This window comes from Poecilia formosa, unplaced genomic scaffold (assembly GCF_000485575.1).
Source record: "Poecilia formosa unplaced genomic scaffold, Poecilia_formosa-5.1.2 Scaffold277, whole genome shotgun sequence".
NCBI lineage: Eukaryota > Metazoa > Chordata > Actinopteri > Cyprinodontiformes > Poeciliidae > Poecilia > Poecilia formosa.
In genome coordinates, this window is record NW_006800216.1 from 651,236 (window position 1) to 661,786 (window position 10,551).

Below are 10,551 nucleotides of genomic sequence, written 5' to 3' on the forward strand. Positions count from 1 at the left end.
CAAGTTAACAGGACGTTTCTTGACACCCAGTCTTTGTTTTCAAGCTGTAGCTTAGTGCGCGCTTGGAAACAGTCTTGCCATACCAGCTGGTTCCATCTGCATGTCTACAAGCTTCTTTTTCCTCAACAGAGAATTATCTTTGTGTTTTTTTAGTAAATATTGCTATGACTGAAGGGTAGCAGGATTGAAGGTCCTAACAGATGTTTTCATATGGTTGGTATGGCTACAGTTGCAGCAGGTGATGAATGTGTTTGGAAGGGTTTTGTCTGTGGGAAGATGCCATAAAGCTTCTTTGTTGTTACATATACAGTGCCTTGCATAAATAAGTATTCACACCCCATGAACATTTTTATGCTTTGTAGAAAAAGTGGTTTTTTATGTCAACACAAGCTAGTGCACAGTGGTAGGCACATTTCAGCTAAAGTGCTATTAGCTAATTTTTCATTTAGAACTTTTGCTAACTTTGAAAATGTTTTGCACACTTAGCCTCCCCTAAGTCATTATTCCGAATAAATACTGAAGCGCTACTTAACTTGGCTGTTTAACTTGTAAATTTTCAGCTGTATTAAGTTTTATAAAAGTCCAGTATTGTTCCAGTATGGAGCTTGCAATCGCCCATTTGAGCACTTCTAAATGACTGCACCCACCTCTCTACCCCATCCTCCCCCCACCCTAGATTGTTTGGCACCAAAGCCAGCAGCAAGGCCAGCTCTCCGGGCACGCCCGACTCTGGCAAGTGCCCGTCAATACTGGGCAGCCCCCACGGCACGCTGGCCAGGCAGGCCAGCCTGGACTCGCCTTCTTCTGGCACGGGGAGCCTGGGCAGCGCCGGTGGCCTGAGCGGTGGCAGCAGCCCGCTGTACGGTAAAACCCCCGACCTGTGTACCGACTCGCTGGCCTCCAGCCCAGCCTCTGGCCTCTCCCTGCCCTCCAACGCTCGCCCCTGGCCTGCCTGTAGCTCGTCAGCCGGCAGCAAGGACACGCTGAGCTGCCAGAGTATGACCAGTCTGCACACCAGCTCCGAGTCCATTGACATGCCGCTGGGCCATCACGGGCCTAAGGTTACGCGAACCGGCAGTATCAAGTCCACCCTGTCTGAGGGGTGAGTAAGAAGAGAATACGATTGGGACGAATCGTATTCATTGTTTCATTTGACAACTGAGACAAAAAGTGTAGCCTTGTGACCTTAGGATCTAAGAATAAGAAGATAGATTGAATCACAGTGAGTAATACCAGTGATAAACATGAACTCATCCAGTACGAAATACATTTTTCTGCTCTGGTTTTGCAAAAGTAACAAAAACACAACAAGTCCAAACAACGGCAGAAAAAAGTCACTATAAATTCAGATCATTTCAGACATGCTCATAAGAAGTCTGTATCAGTGTATTCATTGTTTTGTCCACACGCAGTGCATGGAGTACAACACAGAACGTAGTCTCACGGCATACTTTTTTGTAGTCCCTCACTAGTACAGCTTAATGTCTCGAAAATGAAACAATCAACTTCAAACACAGTGTTTGTGTCTCTTTAGTTGTTGTAGTTCTGCGTAGATGCATAATGTCCTGATGTTCTTTCCGTTCTGTCTGTCTCTGTGTGAATGTTCGGCTTCATGAAATACAAATGATTTGAGTGTTCATCTGATTGGCCCGTTCCTCTGTTTCAACAGCATGCCCCTTGACAGAAACACGCTCCCCAAAAAGGGACTGAGGTACAGCACATCTGCATCTGTAGTTATCTCTGTTGTCTGTTTGCACTCGCATGGATCACCAGCGCATGTTCAAATGTTGTTCACACCATGGCCCTAAGCAGATATTTCCAATAGGTATTGATGTAAAGATTCAAAAAGATGGATGACTGCATGATTTAGCACATTTACATTAAATATACAGTCACCTCAACATTTACTGTGCCCCTGACTGTTTGTCAAAACTCGTACTTTAGATTTATTTTGTTTTGCAGTCACTTGATTTTGGAAAAAAAAAAATAAAATCCAACCTTCAATTTAGTGAAGGAAAAACAATCCAGTTTTTTTAAATTATCAGCACCAGACTTTGGCGACCAATCCATTCACGTCACTCTAACTTGTCTTTCCATCTGCCATTACATCCTGCTGTCACTTTTGAACAATACACCAAGGTAGGGACAGACCCCCCAACCTGTAGGTGTCAGTCAACCTTTTTCTGGTTGAGGTGAGGCTTAGAGGAGGTAGTCGCTTCACATTCAGCTGCTCCACTGGAGGTGATGGCCTGAAAAAAATAACGATGAGATCCTACCAAACTAGAAACCATCCTCTCCATAATCATGCCTTACGCTCCTGTCCGAGGATTGGGGAACATGTGCAACCCAGGCAGAGTCCAGGTTACTCTGCACTGTACTCCTGCATTATCCCTTGTAAAAAAGAAAAAAAACTTTGGGAAAGTAAACCTTTCCAGATCCACAAAACCCATGTAGTCTGGAAACCAAACTCTCATACACTCCTCAGCAATTCAGCAAGGAAGATCTACCTCTGCTTCTTCAGATTCAGAGGTCCAATGATCAGTTCAAGCCTCCGTTCCAACACTCTGCAGCACAATTTTTGGGGTAATTTTGTCATTTAAGGTTGAGCTTGGAATTAAGTTAAATTTAGGCTAAACAAAACCATTGAAAATCAAGGTAGATCATCTCTGACGACAGTTTTCAGTATTCACTTTTTAACTACAATAAATGGTAAACGGACTGAACTTATGTAGCACGTTTTCAATCATTTTGACCACTGAAAGCGCCTTACACTGGAGTGACATTCATCCACTCGCACTCACATTTATACACCGATACGCAGATCGGTAGGCAACTTGGGTTGAAGTGCCTTGCCCAGAGGCGCATCGACATGTGACAGGAGGAAGCTGGAACTGAGCATACAGATACTAATGTATCTGTATGCTAGTATGTCACAATGTTAGATGTTGCATTTAACACCACCTGCTAGTGAGAGTCTGACAGTGAAAACGTTCTCCTGAACCATAAAATTTCTTACGGATCCGCTTTGTACCACTTAGTTGAAATGAGGCATTGCATCTTTCCTCTTATGGCATAAACTCTCTAGTTTAACAAGCCTCGATCCTTTAAGCACTCTGTCCTTCAGTTCACCCCAAAGGTTTTCAGTAGGATTTCTGAGAGCAGACTGATAGAATGTTAAGCCAAGGGAGAAAATTATAGTTTTTTTTTTTTCATTTAGCCTGAAACGAAGAAATAACTCAGATTTGTAGCTGTTCAAACTTGCCTCTGTATTTTAAGGGAATCCTTCGGAGCAGAGAAATGGCCTGGTTTCAAACTATTTGGTTGTGTAGACTGCCTTTGGTGCATTTGCTATTTTAAAGCTTGAATGCATCTGCTGTCATGCAACTCTTTCTGCCTGTTTGATATGCTGCTCAGCGTGGACAGTGGTGACTTTTTGCAAAAGCTCCCTCTAAGCTCAGATGACTGTTCACATTTCAGGAACGATCTGCTATACCCCAATTTTTTTGGTTATTGGCTATGGAAACTCAGGTTTCTTTCTACACTAATATTCAGGAAATAAGCACAGAGGTCCTGTTGATGACGATTTTGTTGGGAGAAAGTCAAACAGCTTGTATACCTCAGTCTGCTATAACGTCAGCGACGAAAAATCCAACGTCACACTAGTAAGTAGAGTGTTATTTGCCCATTGCTGGTTGAAATAAAAAGGATGTACAGGGCAGTGATGAAAGCCGGGGTCAGATGTGACAAGTCTGGTAATGCTGTTAAGAAGGAAGGAGTGCAAACTCAATTATAATTCCCAGAGGATTAAATATGGCCGATTGTCATGTGTGAGATAAGAAGGCTTTCTGTTGAGCTGGAGATGGGGAGAGAAGAGTTGAATGGTAGCAAGTGTTTGTGTGTGTGTGTTTCATTCATTAGCATGCAAAAGCTTGGACAACTGCAGTTCGTTTTCCTGTAAATTGTTAAATGATTGAAGGATGAACTGATGTAGCAACTCTTCAGCCAATACAGTGCTCCGAAAACTAAACCCAACACTTCGAACCATTTTAAAGTCTACTTGGTTTTGTAGCACAGTTGTTTATGGTGATTTTTGAGGAACCTCAACTAATGCAAATTTGAGTAGTCATTTATATTTTCCAACCCTAGCCATTTTTGTGCATTAAGATTGCACAAAAATCATGTTTTAGTATCTAACTCGGGTACAAAAGCCATGGTTTGGTGCTTGTCTCACTTTGAAGTCCCAACTGAAACAAAACTAAGGTTAGTGCGACTGTCCTTGTCTTAGTTTTAAAGTCCCAGGTTGATATCATGGTTTGGCCCCAACCTGGAACTTAGAATCTCCAGTTCATCCTCACCTCAGTTTTGAAGCCTCTATTCCACATCATGGTGTGAGCCTTACCTTGGTCTAAGTCTTGACCAAGGTAAGGGTCAAGACTTCCCTTGGTAAATCTTGACCTTTACCTGCTCAAAAGTCCTGCTCAAAAGACTTCAAAAGACTTTTGAAGTCTTTTGAGCAGGACTTCAAAAGAGCAGGACTTTTGAATTTCTGCTCTCCATTCGGTTTCCATCACGGTTTTATCCGTTCCTCAGTTTTAAATTCCTGTTTGGTCCTAATCCGAGGTTTGGAGTTCCTGTTTGGTGTCATGGATTCAACCTTGGACTTGAAGTCACAATTTTATCTTGAGTCAGTTTTCAAACTAAAACTTTGGCAAGTTTAAGTTGGTCAGTGTTTTACATTGTCCATTACTAAAGATAACTTACTTTTTCAACCAGAAATGCTCTGTCAGATTAGCATGTAGTGTAGAGGATTAGGACAATTATAGGGCAGCTGTAATTTGGTAGCAAATGGTAGCAGTGTGCATTGACAAGTTGGGGATATGGTTGAGCGAAGGGACACGTTTACCCCAACCCATTGCCTGCCTGATACTATAAAGACTCCTGAGTTATTTGTTATGGTTATGGCTCAGTGTGGTATTGAAGGATTGTTTGAATGCTACAGGCAGCTTTGGTCACACACATTCATATTTATATGAAGGTTTTTTAAACCATCATACACATCTGGTGACTGATGGAAAGATTCAAATATTCAGATTTTTATTTCTTTTTTGCATGTTGCTGATTGCATAGTGGTGCATGTTTATTTGCCCTCTGCTCTTGTGCATTCGCTGTGTACCTTCGCTGCTGCAGAAATAACCTGCTTAAACTTCTGAAAATGTCCTCCTGTCTCAAGTTCATAGTGGTTTCGTGGCTTTCAGGTACCCGCCGTCATCTCGGCAGACGTCCCATGAAGAAGGAAAGGAGTGGTTGAGGTCACATTCGACCGGGGGCCTGCAGGACACGGGCAGCCAGTCCCCGCTTTCTCCTCCCGGAGCGGCTTGCATCAACACTGGAAAATATCACTACTCCAACCTCTGTTAGTCTTTAAAAATCTCCTAATTTTATTATATTATAGTCCATGAAAATCCCAATTTCATTTGTGTTTTTCACTATTAATTTTAATGCAGGCAAAATATGAAAAATGCTTTATTTTGTGTTTTTGCAATGTTTCATGAATTTCAATCTGCATTTTAAAAAGGTCCAAGTTTAGTCTGAAATCATCCAGTTAAGATTTGGTGTCTCTAAGTAGTTAATATTTCAAGCTAGAGATAATCAAATGCAGTCGGGATTCATTAAAAACTGAAAAAGGCTCTTTAGTTCAGCACTTATGGGAAGCTTCAAGGCACAAGACAACTTTTCCATTGTTAGCAGCTCGTGGTTGTACTCAGCGCTTTAAAAAATATCCCTGTACTGTTTATCAATCCGTCACTTTTTTACTGATTTCCCCTACAGGCCACCACAGATATGATTTAGAATTTATTATTTGATGCTAATTTATCCGAGAGTTGTCAGTCAGTCCTAGTTTCACCAACTCCACAATAAGTAAAGCAGCTACAGGCTGTCCTTAAAATGGGAGCAGGTCACTAAATAAAATCATTACCTAATTTGCATAACTCACCATGTGCATCCAATTGTAACAGTTGTTAGAGAGAAGAATGGGGTGACAATAAAAAGGTAAAAAAAAAATACCATACCATATCTAGCTTTTTTTTATATATCTTAACCATCTGGTCTACTTAGGAGAAACAACTAAAACATACCATCTGCTGCTTGTTGAAAATAATAATGCATGTTTTCACATCAGAGTCTTCAAAAGTCATCAATCAGTATGTTCCCATCCAATGGTCATGTAAATGTTGAGCAAACTTTAAAAATTTAGCAAAAATGAAGATGTGAATTTGGCATGTTTCCAATCAACTGGCTTGGAGTGAATCAACCAGGCTACGCAAAACCTGATGACATCAGAGGTTGAAGTTATGCGTTTGTGTAAAAAAAAAAAAAAAAAAAAAGCAGGTAAATGTTTATGTCAGAATTTAATCGACAAACGCATCGACACGTGTTTCCATCTTTCCTTTAGTGCTTTGACACTTTTTTGAGAAAGTCAAAAACCTAAGCTAACTTAAGTGAGTGTAAAGATCTATCTTGCGAAATTGAGGAAATTATTTTGAATGTTAATGTTTCCATCAACCTTTTCTAATGCGATACATCCAGGTGAAAATTTCACCCCCCCAAATTTTTTTGATGGAAACACTTCTAATGAGAACAAAAAAGTCAAGAGGGTTTGCCCTGCTTTGACAATAATACTCCACCAGAAGTCACACGTTGCTTTGCAAAACGATATTTCCAAAAACAAGATCATGCACTGAAAAAAAGTTTCTTTGAACCAACTTTTAAAAATAACTAATTTGTTTTTCTGTTTATTACATTTGCTCAAGCTATAATTCTCAATTTCAGAATTATTCAAATCAGAATTAATATCTTGAACAAAACTAATAAAATTAGCTGTGACAAATTTGAGTAACTTTTTAAAAAGTTAGTTGAAAGAAATTTTTTTTTGGGTGTGATAGCATATATTAATAAAGTGACTCATACCACTATATTGTCTGCATGTCATTTCTGCGCAGTAAGCCCAACCAACATCAACCAGTACAACCTGCCGCCAGGCAACAGCGGCAGCATGAGCCGCTCCAACAGCATCCCCGCTCAGGACTCGTTTGACCTGTACGGAGAGGGCCACCCACTAGGGGGCAGTGCGACCTCCCTGGAGGACCGACCCCGGGCCATCAGTCGCTCCGGTTCCTTCAGAGACAGCACTGATGAAGGTAAGACGGTGCTGAACTATGAACCTGGAATATGAACCATGAGAATAGAAAGAAATATGTTTGAGGTTAAAATAGTTGGGGGTTTTTTAAATGTCATCTGAGTTGTCCCCACCGTGTTTCTGTCTCACAGTCCACGGCTCGTCCTTGTCTCTGGTCTCCAGCACATCCTCACTTTACTCTGCGGTAAGTCGCTCAATAGGGTTTAAGAAATCAAATAAAACACAATATGCTCCCTATAACATTCTGGGTTTTTTTTTAAGTGAAATGAAAGTCATCTAAAACTATATCTCTTTCCTCTTCAGGTCAATTTTGTATGTTTCTATTGAGGTTATATTGGAAATGTCTAAAGCAGCCTTAAATAACAGGAATACTGTTAGCTTCTCTAGTAGCGCAGGCTGTGACTCTGACGCCACAATCATGGAGACAGCAGATTAGTCTTTGCGAGCAGAACTGATGTCCGTACACTTCTGTCTCATTACTGCAGCTTTCAAGTCGCTAACGTCTTTGTGCTCGTCGAACGAATCGCTTCGTTTCCTAATAAACAAAAAATAATTCTCATTTGGTTTTCTGGTGGATTTTTATCATTTTGTCAGTGATAGTGTCTTTTAGACCTTTTAAGTTAAGTAAGATTATCTCCCATGTTTGCTATTTAATCTTTTTCTGATTCGTCACATCAGAGGGAAATAGCATCAGAGGAAATGGTTCTAACTGGAGTTTGCTTGTCTCTTACAGACTGAGGAAAAAGCCCACTCTGAGGTAAAACTGAGGGACAGAACAAGCATGTCTCTGTCTGCATGCTGTCTTCCTGCCCTGTAGCACTAAACTTTGGTTACAATTACTTGTGCTGCGTCGCATTTGTCATCAGAAGTTCAAATGTCTAATCTCCAAATTGGAGAACTCCATTGGTACAACTTCTGGTAGGGAGACTGTTGCAGCGGAGTCACTGGCTTGGATTGCTGTACAACAGATAGCCTAGCCACTGAGCAGAACAGTAAAAAAAACCTGATGGGTTTCAAACTTGCAACTGAAACGTTGCGATTTGGCGCAACATCAATCCGACAGCTGAGGTCCAGCTTCTGGTTTCAAGTGCAAGAAAGTCTCTGCCCACCAACAGATTTCTTCAGCTTTTTGCAACATTGAAACCCTTTGTGTTAACATGAGATGGAGAGTAAACCCAAGTAAATATTTCATGTAGTTTTTAAAATATTTATTTCATTAAAGGGAAAAAAAAAAAAGCTGTCTAAGCCAATGAAAATCTGTTAAGGGCGAATACTTTTCTTATTGCACTGTAAGTTGTTGCTGCTTTGTTTGACTCGGTTTGTTTTCACCTAGTGTTTGTCCAGCCCAGCATGTTCCTCCCCCGTCTTTGGATCTCCTCTGGCTGTTTCCTTGTGTTTGAGTGTCTTGCATGTTCTGCTGTGCAGAGTTTCCTCTCCGATATAGTCCAACAAGGACATAAATCGCTGACATTTGTCTCTCATAGCATTGGGCAGAACCAGCACCAAAATTTGAGCTACGGCTGTGTTTGGTTTAACGACAAAACAGTTTAACTCTATGTTGCATTGCTTTTCATGATCTTTTGGTGATTTGGTTTTCAAATGTAAACAACATTTTTCTTTTCTTTATTACAAAAACTAACACAACATGCATCTACTGCACCTTGATTTAATCTAATTTAGCTTCTTCTTCTCTTTTTTGTCTTGAGTTTGTATGTCTTTTAGTTGTCGTTTTATTCATGTGTTTTAGCTCAAGTTTGGTTCAAACGCTCTCTGAGATGAAGGGAGTTTAATGGATCACTGTGAATTCAATACAAGTGACACACTTGTGATATTTCCCCTGAAATAAAAAAAAAATCTAATTTTCTATAAAATTACATTTTGATGAGTAAATATCCTTATTTCCACTACTAACTAGCCGAAACTCACAGCGCCTTCAAGAGCATTCATATCTTTTGAAGCTTCTACAAACACGTTGATTCTCCACATTTTTCACACAAAACCCTGGTAACACACACCGAAGTGTGTGGTTGTGTCTAAAATGTGGGTGAAAAACAAAACAAGAGTTATCAATGCTTTTGCAAGGCAATCCAATTACTGTGGATGACATTTCCAATGCAGATGTAAAATAAATCTGATTTTGGTTTGATATTTAATAGTTTTCTTATTTCTTCTTTTTCAGATATTTACATTATTCTGTACACTCTTACATAGAGTAAGACCATTTTTTCTCATTGTCTGTTACGAAACCAGACGCGTTTCACGTCGGACAGTGAGAATAAAAAGGCATGTCTATTTGTACGTGTATGTAAATATCTGGTTGGAACCAACTGTGTGATCCTTGTTAGGAATATTCTCAGGTATTTGCAGGTTGTTAAACCAGGTTATCAGTCCATGCCTCTTGCTTTGCCACTCATTGCCAACCTCTAACTGGGTGTGGTATGTTATTTGTTGTCCGTCTGGACCACCCCAGTTCTGTTTGACGTCAGCATGCAACATAGTGTTAATTTTGACTCTTTTCTTTTCAATCAAGGGCCAAACAGTCCAAAATTCCACGGTAATCCCCCCTCACTTTATGTTTCTTTACACTTCACTCCAATGTTTTTGACACACGTTACTGTGTAACTGCACTTTTCTTTCCTCATTGATGCTCATCAGCATGATTATCAAAAAGTTTGAAGTCTGTCTACATGGCGCACATTCACGTCTGCTCTCTCCCTCGAAACCAGCAAATCAGAAAGCTGCGGCGGGAGCTGGATGCTTCTCAGGAGAAGGTGGCAACCCTCACGTCTCAACTGGCTGCCAACGTGAGTTTGTTTCTTTCAAAGGATTCCATTGAACAGCCGGCTCATTTCCATAATGGCCTCCTTTTGGAGAGCAGTTTGTTTCAGCTGTGGAGGAAATAAAAATCTGGTCTTGCTTTCTGCTTTTTTGTATTTTGTTCTCAGATGGGATATTTGCTTGTTGTGATCAAGCTGTGCGTATTGTCTCTTTGCATTTGTCTTACTCTGGGATTTTTTGTTTTTGCCAAAACAGAAATCACAGAGGCAAATGAGTGAAAATAGGGGCAGAGAACAACAGTTTGTAGGTGAAATAGTGATAGGAAACTCTCCAAATGCCTAACAAAGTCTTCCTGCTGCTAGATTGACAGTCTCAAGCATTGGAACGTGCGTCATCCTCCTGCAGTGCTAAGTGCTTGTTCAAGTGAGGAAGTAGACTTTGTCTCTTCCTGCAGTCTGATGCTTTGACCATAAAATAATGCAAAAGCAGTGCTGGCAACTGAACAGTGGAGAAACCTGAAGAACAAAAGAAGATCCATGTAGGAGTGATTTACAGAACTTTGCTCTGCATTGATA

The 10,551-nt window shown here is 40.5% G+C and overlaps 1 protein-coding gene across 19 annotated transcripts in view; it reads left to right on the forward strand.

Moving 5' to 3' along the window:
* The window catches only part of nav3 (neuron navigator 3), a 264,352-nt gene that overhangs the window by 231,435 nt on the left and 22,366 nt on the right, over nt 1-10,551 (forward strand). For 9 of the 19 annotated variants that reach the window (XM_016681324.1, XM_016681323.1, XM_016681325.1 and 6 more), the window contains 8 exons: nt 677-1,102; nt 1,670-1,711; nt 5,256-5,413; nt 7,002-7,199; nt 7,330-7,382; nt 7,932-7,955; nt 9,729-9,752; nt 9,925-10,002. In XM_016681324.1, coding sequence (XP_016536810.1) covers nt 677-1,102; nt 1,670-1,711; nt 5,256-5,413; nt 7,002-7,199; nt 7,330-7,382; nt 7,932-7,955; nt 9,729-9,752; nt 9,925-10,002 — 1,003 coding nt within the window. The remainder of the gene's footprint in view (nt 1-676; nt 1,103-1,669; nt 1,712-5,255; nt 5,414-7,001; nt 7,200-7,329; nt 7,383-7,931; nt 7,956-9,728; nt 9,753-9,924; nt 10,003-10,551) is intronic. The other 10 variants (XM_016681326.1, XM_016681316.1, XM_016681319.1 and 7 more) reach the window with 5 other exon arrangements.